Below are 18,748 nucleotides of genomic sequence, written 5' to 3' on the forward strand. Positions count from 1 at the left end.
CCCCCATAGCGCCGAGGCGGTTGCTGCACCGCCCTTTCTGTGGAAAACTCGGAAAAAAGCAGCGGCCCGAGCTGAGGCCAGTGGAAATTTCCCGGCCTCTGGCGCCGCGGGCAGCGGGAGGCCGGGCGCAGGGGGCTCGCAGGGCAGCCTGAAAGCCTCGGAAGGACGAGGTGCCATTTACGCGTGGTTTTAGGCTTCCTTTCGCGTTAACGAGCAGTAGGCAGCCGGTTCCTGAGGGAGTCTGTTCCCATCGCCGATGCTTCTAGCAGCTAGACATTCATTTCACTGCTCTGTACTTGGAAAAAAATGGAAGTAACGTTGGTTCTTTCTAACAAGGTCCTGTTGCGGCTTGAATGTTTGCAGTGGGAGGTCCTGGGTAAGGGCCTGAGCTCACCGTGGGTAGCTCCACGCGCTTTTATTCTTCTGTGTTTCTCTTGGGCAAATACAGATGTTCCACCTCTCGCAATTTTGCAAACGGTGCATCTGCGACGACACGCGCCTTCCCTTCGGTCCCGGCTAGAGACTGAACTGCCTTCCAGTGAGATGCCTTTCTGGCTTGTTTGAAGCTCTGCGAGCCTACGGAGCGAGCAAGGGAGAGAAAATGACTCTGCAAGGACCTTCCCGTATGGAGCAGTATCTGTAGGTGGTACCCGGCTAGAGAATGAATACTTTAAATGGATTTTCTCAGCACTCCGGGGCATGTGTTACTCAGAGCACCGAGGGCAGAGCAGTACAGGACCTGCAAGCTAAAAAAGCTGGCAAAGCAGTGGGGATGGGGACTGGTGACAGTGGGGCACTTACTTTTGAAGATCCCCTAAGTGCGGACACCTCCTTAAATGAAACATTAAAGCTTCTGCCAGATGAAGTCAAAACCAACATGAGAATCAAATCCATCACCCCAAGGCCTCCTAGGAAACCCCGGCTGGAGCGCGCGGCCTCTCTGGATGAGAAAAGCTGGAGGAGGTGGAGGCGATTAAGAACGAGTCAGGAAAGCCTGACCGATCCCAACGAGACGAGTTCCTCGAACGGTTCTCTGCAGGACGCGGCCCTCAGCCCTGCCATCAGGGGTAGGGCTGCCCCCTGCGACCAGTGCTGCGAGCAGGATTCCTTGCGCAGTTCACCAGACGCCTCAGAAGCAAGTCCCACGGGGAAGAGCAGAGGCAGCACCGCTGACCTGGGGAAACGAGCCTCTGAGATCTCCAGTGCCTTCGGTGGGCTCCTGCGGGGGAAAGCGTTCTCAGGCAGCAAACCCCGGCTGGCCCAAATAACGCCTACTCGGCCTCTGCCGCCCGTGGAGCTCAATGTGGCCTCTCACGCTCTGAGGACAACTAATAGGATTGACTCAGATTGTATGGATTATCGACATTATTCTCAGCGCAAGCTCGGGAGGGTAAGCAGCAGCTTGAGTGACACCAGGCTCCATGGCAGCGGGATGGTCTATGATAATTGCTCCACAGACTCCATGAAATCTACGTTCAGCCTGCTCACTCCCATTCGTGCCAAGGATGTTCGAAACAGGTATGTTCCCCTGCTTCTCCCGGCAGAGACAGTTTGGTATTTGTTACTAGGTAGCCAGCTGCCTGGAGAGTCCTGTTGGTCTGAGGCAGAGAACTTCTGACTAATGAATAAATGACAGAATTGTTCTATGTCATTTAACTTACTGCGAAGACTTCAGTTTTAAACAGTTTGAAAATGAAAAGTTTAGTACAAATACGCTATTTTGTGTTTCCCTTTTTTGCTGTGCATTGCTTTTCATTTTAAAAAAAAACAACTTAGATTGCTGTCAGCTTTCTTGTAAATAGTAAGCTGTTTGGAAAATTAAACGGTAGCTGTGGGTGCTAATGGTTGGGAATAACACTTTTTTTAACCTAAAAGTACATTGGGCTGGAACTGAGGTGTTAACTGGCAGGGGAAAACAAAACAAAACAAAACTTTAGCTTGAAGCTCTTATGCAGTAGTTGCACACATGTGCCTGCCACCGTCCTGTAGGGTGCTGAGTGTCTTCTGCAAGTGCTGAGCTTGTTTGGCTTCTGACAGGATCGGATCCCATGTTGTGAACTGCCCCAGTGTATCACAGGAGATCCACTGCCCCAGCTGCTCTAGGAATCTCTTGAGGAAGATTGTGATTCCACTCAGATCTGAGTACAGCACTTTCTCCTGCGGTGGTCCTGACCTCCTCCTCTAGCTCTGGTTGCTTATTTGCCTTCATTATTAGTTAAGTTTAAATTATTGATGGGCGGGAACTGACACGGATATTCTCATCTGCTTGCTAGTGAATTGAGTCCTCTTCTTGTAACTGGCTGCAGAAACTCTATTTGTAAAGACCTCCCAGCACACAGCTCAAACGCTCTGCCAGCGTTATTGACAATACCATGGGGCAGGAACCATGTTAAAAGGTAAAGTATGCCAGGTCCTCAGTTAAAAGTTGGGTGTTATAGATGCATAATAACCTGCAAGATATTGAGAGGTAAGTCTGATCATTGATCCAAAAACAGTGGGAGTCAGTGATACAGGAAAAATAATTGAGAGAGAGATAAATTAAGGTGTTACTAACCAGTTTAAAAAAAACAAACAAACAAAGATTGTTACTTGTTTGTCAGTGATGAGTTTTCTTGTGCTTTCTTCTGAACAGCTGTTGGAGTCAGATGAGGGGATGGGTAGACCAGTAGATTGCCCAGCATTCCCTGACATCATGCTGTAATCGTTATTTGCAGAGCTTAAGCAAGATTAAAAGCACTTATTCAACCTGCTCTCCTTTTGCCCATACCCCTTGCTTCTGTAAGCAGCGTGTTCTCTGGAGAGGCAGATGGTGTGTGGCAAATCTATCTATTTGGAATGTGAAATGCTTTTAGACCTAAGACTCAAGAAATCTTTTACTTGAAAACTAACTGGACAAGCTGAATTGAAGGAAGAATGTGAGTTTGAATCCTCGATGAGGAGCCCCTTAGTGCCTGGACACGGGGAACGGTGGTGCTGTTTTCATGTTTGAAAGTAAACTGAGCTGCTTCAAGATACTCAAATGTCAAGCCAATCTCTTTACTTTGTGTCTGAGATAAGGGCTAGGGGAATTGAAAGCTTTGGAAGGCTTGTGTCCTCTGATCACATAACCTGTGCGGTATCACTCTGAGTGTCGTACCTGTGTCCTGGCTTTGAAAAGGCCGGTTTGTGACAGTAGTTCTGCTCTCTTGCGTATGAACCATGAATGCTCCATAAGGATTGTTTCTAGCTGAGGAACATTTGGGAGATGTGCACTGAAGACAAGGGCTGAAACGAGGGCTGAAGCAGCCTCTGACTTCATAACCCAGAGGTGTATTACATCCACTTTCAGTCCTAGCTCCTCTGTGCCAAGGGGATAGCCGGGGATTGGGCTGATAGCATCGGCATAAACCAAACATGACTGCTGGGAGTGTGGCAGGTCATGGAGCACTTTTCACAAAAGGTGATCCATCACATCCTGGTGCCTTTGCCAAATTCTTTTTTGAGTTGTCTCATGTTTCCCTGGAAGTCGTTTACATTTTAACTTTGAGTTGATGAAAGTTGTAAAAATTGGTAATGTTCTAAGGAACTTGATGCTAGCAAAACAATATATAGATAATAAATGTTCTTTTCCTGAGCTGAAGGTACGTTCTTGATTAATACAAGATTCAAGTGTTACAAATCAGTATTCCAATAGTCATGCTGTTTGCTTAGTTGCTCTTTTGTGGGTCTTCTGTTTATAGAAGCTACTTGGAAGGCAGCCTTCTGGCAAATGGTGCCTTACTGGGAGCAGAAGAACTTAGCCGATATTTCCCTGATCGGAATATTGGAATTTTTGTGGCTACCTGGAACATGCAGGGTCAGAAGGTATGTGCATCTAAGTCTCTAGAATTTCCCCATGTTTATTAGGGGGACTGGTGCAATATTTTTTTCTGTTCATGATTACATTCCCTGTCAACCTGAGTTGGTCTTCTTTTTCAAGTCGCACTGCATTACATGTCTCGCCCATGTTCAGCTTCGTGAAAGAGTTGTCATAACGGGATTCCTCAGACATTAGGTACGAAAGCGATGAGAAGCTTACTGGTGCCACTCCAGCTTTTTGTGGCAGCTCTCTAACGCTCCATTGCAGTTAGGGTCATATGAAGATGATTGATGATTTAGTGCTTATGAAGAGAACATGTCTAATAAAGAACATAACCTCCTGCCTAGCAGAGGAATTCAGGATTGCTTCAACCAGGTGATTTAGGAGCTATGCTTGGAAGAACACAAGCAGCCCCTTGGGGCCTTGAATAAATTTGCAGGTGTCCAGCCCCACACAGATCAGACTTTTGTCTGTCCATAGCTACCTTCTTCCACCTATAGCAGCCAATTTCTGCATGAGCCCAAAACGTAACAGAGAGCATCATTCAACTTAAAGTGGATACTAATTATTTTCCTCATTAACAGAACTTGGGTTTGGTCGTTTCTCACTTCCTCTGTTTTTCACATATATTTTCTCTTTTTCTACTTGTGCATAAATTTATTTCCTGTCTCTGTGTCTTCATAATGTTATGACTTAGTAAACTTTTTTTTTTTTTTGAAGCCTGAATTGTTGTCATATGCTGTGAAGCTTGTAGCTTTGCCTGGACTTTTCCTCTACTTCTGTAGTAAATTGTTGCATAATTAATATTGCTAATTTCTTCTCCCCCACCCTTTCTTAACAGGAACTTCCAGTGAATCTGGATGACTTCTTGTTACCAACGGATCCTGACTATGCCCAGGATATGTATGTTATTGGAGTTCAAGAAGGCTGTCCAGACAGGTAGCAACAACAATGTAATGAACTGTCCTCTTTTCTTAGTTAAAAAAAAAAGCTACCAGTTAACTAGTCTGGAAATATTCTTAGTCATATTTTCAATATTCCCAATAAGCCATCCATTCAATAAGTCTGTGAATTCACTGCATAAGAACCAGGGGAAATGGGTTTAGAGGAAAATGTCACAAAATCTGTAAATACAGGGCTTGGTTCTGTTCTCAGTGAAGCTAATAGCAAAGCTCCCATTTGATTTCAGTCAGCATCTCACCATAGATCCGAAACAGAGTTTGCCCGCAGTGAGCTAGCTCTCCAGCAGCCTGTTAGTTAGCAACCTTGCGCTCGTTATCAGCACGTGGCTCCAAAATTTCTAGTCTGTCTGATAGTGACTGACACTAGAAGAGCAAGTTGAAGCCTCATGTCAGTCCTTGCTGTTTTAAGATATCTTCTCACTGGCACATGTTTTTCCTCAGACTTGTAAGCTGCTTGGTGCAGCGACAGTGACACTCTAACTCTCACCAGTGTGCAGATCCTGCTGCCTGAGACACGGGGGGTTACACGTCAGGCTGATCAGCCTTTAACACAGCGTTGCTTTGGCAGGGGAGGTTCTGTTTGTGCTTGCTTGCCTTTCTTCGTCAGAGGGATTGCTGTCTTCTCACCGTGCTCATTTCCCTTCTTGGTTATTGTCTCTGGTCCTGTTCATGTGAACCAGCTGTTGTTCTCTCCTGTAGAAGAGAGTGGGAGATCCGCCTCCAAGAGACGCTAGGCCCCCACTACGTCATGCTCTACTCTGCTGCACACGGAGTGCTCTACATGTCAGTCTTCATTCGAAGGGACCTAATCTGGTTTTGTTCAGGTGTGTGGTCTGGTACGAGCTGGAGAATGGGGAGGTGAAAGGACTGCTGCCATCAGGTGTCTTGTCCTTTTCCCCAGGACTGTCTTTCTCCTGACTTCCCTGCTCCCTGTCTCCAGAGGCTTTTCTGTAACAGCTGCTTCTCTTTCTCCTTGCAGAAGTGGAATACGCCACAGTGACAACTCGAATTGTGTCTCAAATAAAAACCAAGGGAGCTCTGGGGATCTGCTTCACGTTTTTTGGGACCTCCTTTCTCTTCATTACCTCCCACTTCACGTGTGAGACATTTACAAGCTTGGTAGAAATGTCCTGACTGAGGGAGGAGTGGGACTGCTTCACAAGAGCAAACAGCTGCAGAGGGCTGCAGGAATAAGACAACGCTGAAGTTAAAGCTCAAGGTTGCTGAGCTTAGGATGATTAGAGTGGGGGATTTTTTTGTAGCAAACTTACAAAACAAATACAAAAATGAACTCTGTGCATTTGTGTGCCTTTCTGCTCACTTTCTGTCATTGTCTTTTAGTCCTTATGTTCCCCAGGTCAGGGAATTATGTTTTACATGTGGAAGATGTCTAATATCCTTTGGACATTGCTGTTATAACCAAAAATGGCTATTGAATGAAAACGATGCATCATTGGCAGTATTGGGGTTTCTGTCTTTCAGCTGGGGACAGTAAAGTGAACGAGAGGAAGATGGACTACAGTAAAACCATTCAAGCACTTGCACTTCCCAGGAATGTTCCGGACACAAATCCATATCGATCCAGTTCTAGTAAGCATGAAACCACGGTTGTGTGCGAGTGCAAGTGAACAGAGTTTGCGCTTTGTCTTTTGCCCTACACTAAGGAGAGAGAATGGGTCTGCTTATTTGAGACAATTGGTCTGTAAAGAGACCACAAGTCTTTTTGTGTGAGGATGCCACCCGATTTTTTTTGAGCTGGAGCATATTGCTTTTTGTGAGATTTGAGAGAAAAAGTTGAAATGGAGGAGAAGGGAGGAAACTGAAAATGTGATGTGTTTTCTCTCAGAATGGTAATGAGATAATTTTGAGAGTTTCTTTAAATATTATGGATGTGTTTCAATTTTTTCTAAGTGTTTTCTAGAACTAGTAGAAGTGACTATTTAAAAACTTGCAAGAAGAACATTATTTCAATTTAAATATATGTAAGTTAACATATATATATGTGTGTGTGTATATATATATATATATATATATGAGTTCAACATACTGTTGGCCAAATTTTACTGTTGTCTCTTAATACTCTGTTGTTAACATGACGTCTAGATATATGACTAAGCTGTTTTTCTAGAAAGATGAATTTATTCATCTGCAATATAACATTAGGTTTCTCTGCTTAAACTATTTTTAGGCCATACAGGTAAAGTTTGGTCTGTTTTTCAGACCAAAACTTTATTTTTATTTTCTAATATTTTTCTATTACTGCATTCTGTGATGGTCACAGGCAGAAAACATATATAGTATTTTATCTCTTGGTAGTAAAAAGAAATAATTTATGCCTGTTCCTTAAACATAGCTAGTAGTACTCTCAGTAAGCTATTCATAATATAACTGTTATTTTGAAAGAATTTAGTGAGTTTCATTTTAATGAGCATGTAGCTACATCAGATATTTTAATTGTCCTCAAAACTCAGAAAATCAGGGAAGAAAAGTTGGGGGGGGGGGTTGCCTTCAGAATTTTTCAGAATGTTTATTTCTGTACTGACCCTTCCTGCTTGAATTTGCAGGTGATGTCACAACTCGGTTTGATGAAGTATTCTGGTTTGGTGACTTCAACTTCCGACTAAATAAGGATCGTGAGACCGTGGATTCCATCTTGAAGCAGAACCTGGAAAAGGACATGTCCAAGCTACTGGAGTATGACCAGCTTATTAGTGAAATGAGTAGGGGTGAGGGACAGCTGTTTTTCTCCCTAGCCTCCAGGAACAAAGATTTTTAGGGTCACGAATATTTACAGCCAATTTCCCAAAGACCTCCACTGCTTTCTGTTGTTGAGCTCCCTAAAAAATAGAAGTCAGCAGTTGTGAAGTCCAGTGATAGTCAGTAGGAGGAACATCCACATTTTGCTGTGACTGTTGTGTAGTCTCCCAAGTGATTTATTGCTCTTTCTTTCATTTGACTCCTATGTAAACTGGGCTGCAGTTTCTAGCTAGCAATAGTTAAGTAGTGTTAAATAAATGCACAAAGCGTGCCAGGTCCTTGGGAAGGAGGCATTTCTTGTTCATGCTGTTCTCCCCCTCCCCTGCAGGGTCTATTTTCAAAGGATTCCAAGAGGCTGACATTCATTTCTGTCCTTCCTACAAGTTTGACATAGGAAAGGACAGCTATGACACCACTTCCAAACAAAGGACTCCTTCCTACACGGTAAGAGATGATTTCCTAGCAGCATTCGCAGAAAGGCTGTTCAGCCATGTACACACCTCCAAAGGGGATTCCCACCTATGTTAAAAAGTTGTCCTGGATATGCCCCCTGCCACAGTTGGTCTGCGTAAGATACAGTCATGCTGAGAGTTAGTATTGCTCAAGGGCAACATGCATGTGGAGCTGGTTTGGGAGAAAAGATTGTTGAGTGTGTGAGTACAGGGAAACTTTGGCACAGACTGCTAGTCTTACTTTTCCCTGCCTTACAGCCTACTACAGTACATTATCCCCTGTGCTCAGAGCTGGGCACACAACTGTTATTGAGACTATGTGTCCCCTCAGTGAGTTTGGTGAGGACCAGACACACTTTCTTCATGAATTTATCCTTATCAAAGTCACTTAATTCCACTAGGTGGTGTGATAAATGAACACATTTGTCTCTTGTGAACCAGTGCTTCTCTCCCGGGTGAGCAAAGGGAGTTACCGTCAGTTTCCCATCTCTCTCTGCCTCCCAGGATCGAGTTGTGTACCGGAGTCGGCACAAAGATGACATCCATGCTGTCAAGTACTCTTCTTGTCCTGTGATCAAAACTTCAGACCATCGGCCCGTATTTGCCTTGTTCCGTGTGAAAGTGAGGCCTGGCAGAGACAAGTAAGTGCCCTACTTGTGCCATTCTGTGTGACTGCGCATGGCTGCAGTGACCCGGAGGATGTGCTCCTGCTCAGGCTTTGTGCTCTCACAAGAGTCCCTGAGATGGAGTTAATCCCCTGTGGCTCTTTGCAGCCTGTTTTGTGTTTTATACAATATACTGTCAGTGGTCAGAGCAATAAGAGCACTTAAACCATGCAGCTGAGATCCGAAATCCCTGCTGCCAGGTCCCTTAATCCATCTGAGGGAGAAAATTGAAACATTGCAGTTTATTACAAATCTGTGTTTTGTCTGAGATACAGCTCTCGCTGCTTTTCCTGTCGGCATGGACAATTTTCCTCTTCTGTTCCTCTTTCCCCTTTCAGAATCAATTCTGTTTTCCCTTCCCAGTGGTGATTGCATTTCAACATAGCTGTATGTCTGCAGAGTACTTTCAGATCCTCCAGGTGTCTTAATATCCCAACTGTGGGCCGTGATGCTAGTAGAACTCCTTAGAAAAGTTGATTAAGTCACTGAAATTTAATGTCTTTTTTCTGTGAGTAGCATGCTCAAGGAATTCAAGACCCAGGTATCTAGAAAATGGTAATTTCTCAAAGCACCTGATCAGCAGTGCAATTAGAATTGGGATTTTATATTTTGGCTTATGTGTATTAAATACCCATTAAATAGAAGTATTGCAGAGTCGCTGAAGTTGGGCTGCTAGGATTTTCTTCTGGCCTGTGCAGAAGACTAAGGTAAGAACTGCTGAATGTGAACCATTCCAGCCTGATATTTCTGGAGACGGGAAGGTCTGTGAATACACCAAGTTAAGAGTAAGCTAGATTTTAACAGTTTAGTTTCTCAACTAACTGTCACTTGTGTTAAGGCTAAAGACCAATGTCTTTCATGTATATTTCTTATGATTGCAGGCATTTTCATGCTTAAATTGAAGGTACATTTCCATATTACTACCCGTATAGTCTTCCTTAAAATGTACTGTGAAAAACCTTATCTTGTTGCTGTGGAAAAGAACTTTCACCTGTTTTCTCAGAGCAACAACTGAGTGACGCAAGAAGTTAAGAACGACTTTTCTGGCCTTTGTTGTATGGACTAGTTGGGAAGTCTAGAGCCAACAAGAAGAATGAATTTGTGCCCTGATGTTATTGCTTGTGTTTATGTTGTAGCATTCCACTTGCTGCGGGACAGTTTGACAGAGAGCTCTATTTAATCGGAATAAAAAGACGGATTACAAGGGAACTTAAGAAACGGGAAGAGCAAAAGGACCAAAAATCCAGCAGCGTGTGTAGCATTTCCTGAGCTGAGAACTCTGCAATGCTGGTGTTAGAGGTGCCCTGAAAGAGGATTTCAGGCCCTGGCAAAGTCTGCAGGGAACTGTTGTCTGGTTAAGCACCTCTGGCAGTAGCTGTGGCTTGTGAAGAATGTCTTAAACCTCACCCTGGATTCATTTGCATGAGCTAATCCATGCAGCTCAAGTGCTTTTGCTGAAGAAAAGGGAGTCAGTTATTTAGGACATCCATACGAACAGACTCAGTTGATTTATTTTTAACCCTATTACCTTTGGAAGCAGCCCAATGCAGTCTCTTTGTTCTAAGATGACTCCATGCAGGGCGCGCAGCCCTTGGAATTGGCATGACTGGGGGCAGATGACAAAATTCTGCAGAAAGGTGAAAACGTTGGTTTGTCTGTTTGATTTGATCTACTTTGTGTTTTTTTCCTTATCTGCAGCCAAATGTATGGTATTCTGTAAAATGCTTAACAGGGACCAGTTAGGGAACTTGAGCAGTTTTGTCTGAGGACAGTGTTCCTGTGTTGGGCTTTTTGGCCCTCTAGAGCAAGACCTGTATGAATGTACTACTGTACATTCTAAGTGTACAAACATTGCCTTTGGTTAATTACTTTTTAGGCCTTCTATTACTAAGGGGGTGAATAGTAATTTCTCAAACCAGTAAATTTCTTTGGTTGTTGAGACTTCTTGAAACAATCCCTTCCTCAATTCATTTGTCCTCCCCAAGGGTGATAAAATGCTGCCTGGCCTTCAGCAGCAGGACACTGTAGTTGAAAACAGTGTTCTAAGTACAGCTATTATGTAATGCTCCACCAAAGTGATTAAGATATCAAGTGAGTACTAAGGAAGAATCCAGAGAAATTGCAGCAAGTCAGATCAGCTTAATTCCATTCCCTCTGGTTCTGAGTTAAATACCATTTGTTTTTATTTTCCAAATTCAGTAAACTGTGAATAACTTGCTGTTTTTGAAGTAGTGTCATCTTAAACGTAAAGATACTACAGGGACCAGTATGGTGCTGGTAAAATGTAACTACAGTTAATAGTGAAAAACTCTTTATGGGCATAGATTGGATGGATCAGTCATCTTACTACACACAAAACAGAGCAAACTATTTGGGGGAAGTGCTGCTAACTATGCAACCTGTCCAAGACAGAGCTTCTGTTCTGCGGTACAATTATTTACAGCACTGGCCTGGCTGTAGCCATCAGGTATTTGGATTTCCTTTCTTTTTAAAGGAATAAAAATAAATTAATACTGTACCTTAATTGAGAGCCGTCTCTTCTTGCAGGGTTGTGAGAACTCAAGTCCTTTGACTGTGTGATGCATGCTAACCATTTGCATGACAACATGCATCATTTTTCTTCACCTGATGGTGGACAGGTTTCTTTGGGACTGTTGATGAAGTGTATTTCGCCTGCCAGTTTAAGAAACCCAGCCAGCAGCAGATGAACTTCAGCACTCTTGCTACTTACTACTTGCTCTAGTCATTTAAAAGTCTCTTTATTTTCTTTACAAACGTACACAACAACTGAATAGGACAGAGGCGTATACAGACTTCCATGCTGTGGGTTCCATAAGAAGCAATGCAACATCTTTTCTTCCAGTTGCATGAGGGAAGTTACAGGGATAAAGCAGACAGTAGCTGCCTCAGTGTTCTGCTCCCACTTTGATTGCTCCTTAAAATACATACCAAGCCAGTGAAATGCTGCAATGCAGCAGTCTACGTTTTTAAGCCTGTATGGTAGGGGATTATGTAAATCAGATCTTATGTCTCCTCTCTTATGGGCCAGTTTCTCCAGTATGTCAAATGTGTTTCACTTAGCTTCACGTCTCTTTCTGTAATGTGACAGCATCCTGTTCTTTCCTAAGAGTCAGTCACTTCAAGGATTATGATCTCTCCATCCTCACTTTGTTGACTCCTAATTTAGCTCCATCTTTGCTGTGAGACTGACAGTTACGTCCTTTGTTTACAAGGCCTTAAGTTCATCTGAATAACAATTTGAAGATGGTAGAGTATGAATTTAAGGTGCAGCAGCAACTCCTTTGGTAACTTCTTGTTTGGATACCAATTCTAGAGTAGAAGCACTTTATTCTTTAGCATAATCCACTTGCAAGTGAAATAATCTAAAGAATAGGATTGCTTTCATTCTAGAATAAATGTCCACATAGAGTTATGCAAACTGTCTCTGTATATGGATTTCCCAGAAACTATTTATGCTCTAGGTCTACTTTCCTTTGAGTTCTTTCTAGCAAAATTATCAAGCTATTTCCAGACATATGATTTCAAAGAGTATTACAGAAGGTAAGTTACACCGATGAAACGATCCATGATTCTTCTAACAAAAAACTAGAATGCAGGAAACCTGTTGCCTAAGTGCACAGGGATAATAACTAATATTTTCCAAATTAATTCTGACCAAATATTTGTCCACCTTAGTAATAGCTATAAATATTCTTTGAATTCACATATGTAAGCCAAACCCTTTAACAGCATTTTCAGTCTTCCTATGCCCACATAAGGCTGCAGGCTCATGGTGTGCGTCACTGAAGGCCAACTGACTTGTTAAAGTGAACTTATCTAAATCAATGTTTTAACTAACAAACGTGGTGTAACCATCAGCCTTGTGAAGGAAAGCTAATGTGAACACACTCTGTGCCTTCAGCAGAGCAGTCTAGCCTGAAGCCTCCTGGGGATTAATCCCATCTGGCCCATTGCCAACCATCAGGGCCAAGTGTCTGCCCCGTGAGGGTGCTGTGGCCACGGGGGGGGGAGGCGCAGGCTGCGCACATGGGTGCCTCCATACTGGCAGCCCTGCCTATACTGCCAAAAAGGCTGGTCTTGCAATATGGTTAAGTAGTAACACACTTATTCCTCCTCAGATATGTGCTTTCACCTACTGATAAATATTCTGACTTGCTGGGTTCTCCCCAGTGCAAGGAGAAGGCTGCATACAGCCATCTTCTGCCATAAATCTACTCAGAAGGTGAAAAATACTCATCCTGAGCCAGGATGGTTTATAAGCCCACAACATAATGAGCTCTTCACAGTCCAATATTCCAAAGCAGTTTTGTTCAGCTGTAGCATAATCCCATGTTGGCACAGTATGCCTGGAAAGGTATGGGGGGGTTTGCAGCAATGTTACAATCCAACAAGTGTTTAAAAAAAGCAAGTCTGTTGTAGACACCTGCAGTAAGCACTGATTTATCGAAAGAGCCGATACATCCGAGGGAGCCGCCCATCCTTACTAGAAAGTGCTGCCTGGATGTGTTCATAGGTGGGCAAATCTGTTAAGTCACCCAGTGCAGCCACAGCTGGTTTGTTACGAAGCATCTTAGTGACCACTCTCTTGATGTCAGCAGATTTCACATCACCTGCGGATGAAAGCCAGAGCTGTTAAAACCACATTTTAAACAGCAAGCAGCAGCTTTGCTATGGTGCTGAGTTAGAGACCTGTGAAAAAAGGTCTTTGACTTTTCTTTTGACTTTAGAAGACCAAGCACTAACTTTGGCCCTTCTCTACCGTGCCTCTGTTTTCTCCTTCCTTCTCTCAGACAAGAGCATTGTGCTAGCTTGCAAGCAGTTGAGCAGGTCAGTTTGAAATAGCCTCTGTGGTATTTATGCCACCCTGCTTTCTAAGGCAATTCATATGTGCTGCAAGAATCGGCTCTAAGTTGCCACCCCCAGAATTGCCTACCGTTCAGTCTAGGCAAGGGAAAGTATTGTTTACTCACTGATAAGCGTGCAGAGCTCATGAGGTAGCTTCCTTGTGTTTGTTGCCAACACTTGCCTTCCCACATCTTCAAAGATAACTGGCCGAGACTCAAGGTTCATCATGAGCATGGATTTCAGTTGCGTCTTTGCTCGCTCAAGTTCTACCTGTGAAGAAACAACAAATACAAATAAATGTTCAAACAAGTGTGACCACTGCTCTCTAATGCAAGATACCATCTCTCCCTGGAAAAAAACAGGGAGGTTGTTTTTAGTGCCGCATTCTGCTCCATGAAGGAGATGGATCTGAGCTTTATCCTAGATGTACTGCTTCAGAGAAGGAAAAAAGGCACCGGAACAGTTAACAGGTAGACTTTTCTTAGCACACATCAGACATTAAGAATGAGCAATAGGTCTTTCTTTTGCCTAAAAGATTTGCTATGAAGGGATACCGAGCATTTAAGAACTTTGTAAACACCTTCCTTTTTGTGAATGTGTTGCTAAAATGACTATATTCTTTTACAGATAAATGTGAAATACTTCTGTACAAAAATTCATTATTTTAGCAAGTTCAGCTCAAAGACCATCTGCACAGATTGCAAGCTAGGCTGCTAACCTCTCCCACTGCTCCTGCCATTAGAATGAATTCTCTTGTAATGATTTCCACCATCTCTCGAACCTAGGAAAAACAGATATTTGAAAGAAAATTAGAACAATGCTTAATTGTTCTCTTGATGTAGCATAAAGTGTTCAACAGCTAGTATGAGTAGACACTTCTTCCCTTTGGAGATCTAGCCTAGAAGAACTGAATGAATTAGAGAAGAATATTCTGTTGGATTCCCACAGTTTTGCAATGTTATAAAAACCCCTCCACTGGAGTAAACCAAAAAATTCTTCTAAGGCTACAATTATGCATAAGGGACAGAGTACGTGTACGCTAACTATGTTGCAAAGTGACATGAAATCCCCCAGGTCCGACTGACTTTTCTATATAGACATGTGCCACCATTAATTTATCTCAGAGTATAAAAATTCTTATCGCATTACAATTTGGTAGTAAGCAACACAGTTACTTTTTAAGGACGTCTGTCTTTGAACACAGGAGAGCTACATACCTGTTTTGGATCTGCACTGGCATGAATACACAGGAGACCTGTATCTTCATAACTGTGATGGTAAGAGGTGGCATTATACATCCAGTGGTGCCTGTGAGTACACAAACATACTTATTTAAGCATTATAGAACTAGAAAGCAGTCAGTGAGTCCCCGTAGCCCATTTTCAGGCTAGGCAGCAAGATTCTCAGCAGTGCTTATGGGGATTATCAGTGCCTGCCTCTGACATTTCTGCATGTCTCATCTACTTCCTTCTCTCTACTTGCATCCTTGGAACCAGAAGGAGAAGAATACAGAGCAGAAATACTGGTACCTGCTGCCAGTTTTGCTGATATTCCCTGGTTGAGAGGATGTATTAGACTGGTGGAGGAAGACAGGATTCCTGGTTACTTCTGCCCTGTTATTTTCACCCTCTCAAAATGCTTGCTGACATATTGGTCGCATGTGTTTCAAGCAGAATAAGCTGATATAAAACCTAGGTGTTTTGGCTTTCAAAAGATGAAGCCTCTCATGTGAGCGTGCTATGAGAAAACTGTCTTCCTGCTATCCCATAAACAGAAAGGCAAACAAACCTGTTGAGTACATTGAGATACAGTCGGGTAAACATGCCCTTGCCAGGTCCTCCAGCTGAAAAAGAGCCGCCGCCTCCCATCATCATGTTTAATACTGCAAAGGGAATGAAATCTTCCTCCTGAATTGCAACAAGAAATTCAGTCAACTAATAGCAGAGACCTAACAGGACTCTCAAGGGCCAGGGATCAGTAAAGAAAAAAAAAGAAAAAAGAGTCAGGAAAAAAATGCATAAAAGGAGTGTAAAATCAGTGCCTTTATCAAAGATGCATCTGGCTAATGATATGCATGACAGCAAATTCTGGCATTTGTGTCCAGTTTTGCCACATTTCCCAGCTTCCCAAAAAAAACTGTTACGTGAAAAAGCTGCCTGTCTATACTTGCACCATAAGCAGCAAAACAGTGCCAGTGTTTACAGGATGAGATAGTAGTCTGGAATTCTTCAGGCACAAGGCACATGAAACAACAGATTTGGGGTTGATACTTACTAAAAATGAGCAGCTTTCTAGCCCAATCATGATGTGGGTAAGCTCTGGGATGGGAGTAGGGCCCAGGCTCACATCTGACATATCTTTTTCAACCTGTGGGAAGGGAAGACAAATTACTAGGACTGATTTTCACCTCTGTATGCAGCTTGATAAAACCCAGCTTATTAACCTGTTGCCCAAACGATGGCTGCTATGGTCAATTTTGGCTATAGGTATGCAGTCTTTTACCTTGACAATGCCTCCTGTGTACTGAGCCACAGATCTGTCAACGTCCTTGGTCTTTCCGCTACCCCACACTGGCTCTACTCCAAGCAGATACTTCTTGGCACACTCCACTAACTGCTCGTGCTCGATCCCCACCCCGGCCAGCACCATCCTGTCTGGCGTATAGTAGTTGCGCAGGTACGAATGGAGGACTTCCCGGTCAATTTTGTCAGTGTTTTCTACTGGGCAGAACCTGTTCAGTCCAACTGTATTTTCTCTGTAGGCTGCCTAAAAAGAAACAGATACATTAAAGTAACAAATGTTACTTTGCCCCCTCAATCTGAGCCTTTCTTTATATTTCAGAATTATGCCTATCTGACTGAGACACGTAAGAGAGAACAAGCTGAGCAGCATTTCACTTATGTCAGCATAAGTCAACAACATATTGTCACCCATGTCAACAAAGATAAGTTTAGTTAGTTTTAGTTTAGATTAGAAACCTTTCACACGTACAGAATCTAGGATTTCAAAACAAAGGGACAGCAAAACTCTCCTTTCTCCCACTGAAATCTGTTTGAATATCAGAAAAATCTGTTTGCAGGGCAGTCTAAAATAAACCCTGAAGCTGAGGAAGAGAATGCAGCATGTACCATACAGGGTGCTGTGTGCAAGATAGCTTTGTCAGTGTTTTACCGCATGGATCATTTCTGTGAGTAGAGGCTCTGGATCAGGTCTCATATTCAAATCTTCAAGCTCAAATCGTATAGCCATTCGCGTCATCTCAATTTCTTCATCTACGATAAGAGAGAAAGCAAGACATAGCAACCACCACACAAAATAGGCAATTGCTAAATGAGAACTCTTAAGCTTCTTGGTGAGCGCAATCTAATGAAGAATTCTGAAATCCACTTAGCAAGTTACGCTTTGGGACTCCTTTTTTGAGACAGAGACTTATGTTCCCAGACCTGATAACCTGGGCCGTAGCACTACATCAGCCAGCAAATTGACCACCGTGTCCAGGCCTTTGGCATCAGCAGAAACGGCATACATTATTGTGTCCCTGCAACACAAGCAGATGGGTTTTGCATTCAGTTCAGAAGTCACATGGCTGAGCAGTCGGCAAACACGCTACAGGGAATCACAGATAAAGCTGCTAGATCACTATTCACTAAGTGCTTTGAACACGAGATAGCGCTGACATTCATCACACCATCAGGTTCACTCCTGTGGCTTCTTAGCAGTTGCCACAAACAGCAGATTTCTTCTACTCAGAAACAGAAAGCGGCTTTTACTCTCACACGCCAGGAAAGCAGGGATTCAGTCATCTCAAACTACTGTCAACGCTGCAACCGTTCAGTTAACAGAGTACAGAAAAAACTATCGTACCTCGATGCCTGGCAGTCGCAAATGCCGCCATGCTTTTCCAAGGTGAGGAGAATTTCATCTTTGCTAGCAAATCGAGCTGTGGACTAAGAACAAGAGATCAGCATTACGAATTAGTAAAGTGACAACTGCTCACAATCATTCAGTGGGGCCTAGAACAAGGAATCACACCTTCCGCACACGCAAAGCCTTCTGCGTTTTTTAAGTCAAACGGTTTGCCGAATATTCAGTAAGTTTTGAGGTGAAAGCGTGCCTAACTTTGAGAACACAATTAAAGCTGTAACGATAGCATCACCACCGGCTCAAACAGTTCAAACCCGTGTCGCTGCTGTGAGGAGCAGCCTGCCCTGCGCTGCACTTTCTCGCCTCGTCCCGGTGCCGTCCCTCGCGCAGAGGCCCCGTTTTGGGGTTGTTTGGTTGTTTTTTTCCCTCCGCGCGGTATTTCGCCAAGGGGCTGTGGAAGCCGCACTTACAGAAAAGGCCAGCTTCTCCAGGAAGTGGGCAATGCCGCTGAGATACTTCGCTTCGTGCCGGGACCCCGAATTCACGAGAACTAGGGCGAAGGAGACAGGGCGTTCAGCGGCGCCGGGCCCGGGGGCCGCGGGCCCGCCCGGGAGCGCGGCGCGGGGCGCCGGTACTCACGGCCCAGCGTGCAGAACTGCCCGAACTTGTTCTGGGAGGCGACGCGCAGCCCGTTCTCCAGCGTCGTCACCCGCGTCTCGAAGCGCTCCCGGCCGCCGGCCGCCGCGAACACGGGCTGGGGAGCGCCGGGCAGCGGCCGCGTCAGCGGCACCCCGCCGCCGCCGCCGCTGCAGCTCCGGCCGCACCTGCGGGCACCGGCAGCTCCGTGAGGGGGGCACGGGCAGAGCGGGGCCTCCCTCCCGCCCCCCAGGGCTGTTACCCCCCTCCCGTCCCATCCCCCGCCCCGGGGCGGGGAGGGCCGCGCTCACCGCCGCGCCGGGCCCCACACGCCCCGCCGCAGCCACGCCATGGCGGCCGCCATCTTGCCGTCACCCGGCAAGCCTCGCTTCCGCCCGGCGCGGCGGCGGCGGGGGAGGGAGGGGTCACGCGGGCGGGGCTCCGGCAGAGCTCTTCCGATTGGGCCGGCGGCGGGGGAGGGAAGGGTCACGTGCGCGGGGCCCAGGCAGAGCTCGTCCGATTGGGCCGGCGGCGGGAGGGAGGCGGGGCGACAGGAAGAAGCGCCCGATTGGAGGAAGGCTGGGCCGGGCGCTCGCCGGTTGGCCCCGCTCCGAAGAGGGGGCGGGGCCTTCCCTGAGGCGAGGCCCCGCCCCCTCCGCAGCGCGGAGTGGAGTCGGGCGGGCAGGCGGCGGCGGCGGCGCCCATGGC

The 18,748-nt window shown here is 45.0% G+C and overlaps 2 protein-coding genes across 5 annotated transcripts; one reads left to right on the forward strand and one right to left on the reverse strand.

The window, feature by feature from the left end:
• The first annotated feature begins 37 nt into the window (after window positions 1-37).
• On the forward strand, window positions 38-11,318 carry INPP5E (inositol polyphosphate-5-phosphatase E). Of its 4 annotated transcripts, none has more exons than XM_026062151.1 (11): window positions 40-1,518; window positions 2,274-2,396; window positions 3,720-3,843; window positions 4,680-4,777; window positions 5,500-5,624; window positions 5,780-5,899; window positions 6,283-6,390; window positions 7,365-7,526; window positions 7,886-8,001; window positions 8,514-8,650; window positions 9,556-9,903. In XM_026062151.1, exons 1-11 carry the CDS (start codon window positions 662-664, stop codon window positions 9,569-9,571), a joined length of 1,986 nt encoding a protein of 661 aa, XP_025917936.1. In that variant the 5' UTR covers window positions 40-661; the 3' UTR covers window positions 9,572-9,903. The 4 variants fall into 4 exon arrangements, with proteins under 4 accessions (XP_025917938.1, XP_025917936.1, XP_025917935.1 ...); XM_026062150.1 differs by having other exon boundaries at window positions 42-1,518; window positions 9,811-11,318; XM_026062152.1 differs by lacking the exon at window positions 2,274-2,396 and having other exon boundaries at window positions 43-1,518; window positions 9,811-11,318.
• A 94-nt stretch (window positions 11,319-11,412) lies between these two features.
• On the reverse strand, window positions 11,413-18,404 carry PMPCA (peptidase, mitochondrial processing alpha subunit). Its single transcript, XM_026062072.1, has 13 exons — window positions 18,374-18,404; window positions 18,044-18,244; window positions 17,875-17,954; window positions 17,405-17,487; window positions 16,984-17,078; window positions 16,712-16,812; window positions 16,043-16,306; window positions 15,815-15,907; window positions 15,329-15,447; window positions 14,758-14,848; window positions 14,259-14,321; window positions 13,666-13,810; window positions 11,413-13,305 (listed from the first exon to the last, which is right to left on the reverse strand). The coding sequence occupies exons 1-13, from the start codon at window positions 18,402-18,404 to the stop codon at window positions 13,136-13,138; spliced, it is 1,536 nt and encodes a 511-aa protein (XP_025917857.1). The 3' UTR covers window positions 11,413-13,135.
• Between the last annotated feature and the right edge of the window lie 344 nt (window positions 18,405-18,748).

The sequence above is a fragment of the Apteryx rowi genome, unplaced genomic scaffold (assembly GCF_003343035.1).
Source record: "Apteryx rowi isolate R43461 unplaced genomic scaffold, aptRow1 scaffold_19, whole genome shotgun sequence".
NCBI classification, from domain to species: Eukaryota; Metazoa; Chordata; class Aves; order Apterygiformes; family Apterygidae; genus Apteryx; species Apteryx rowi.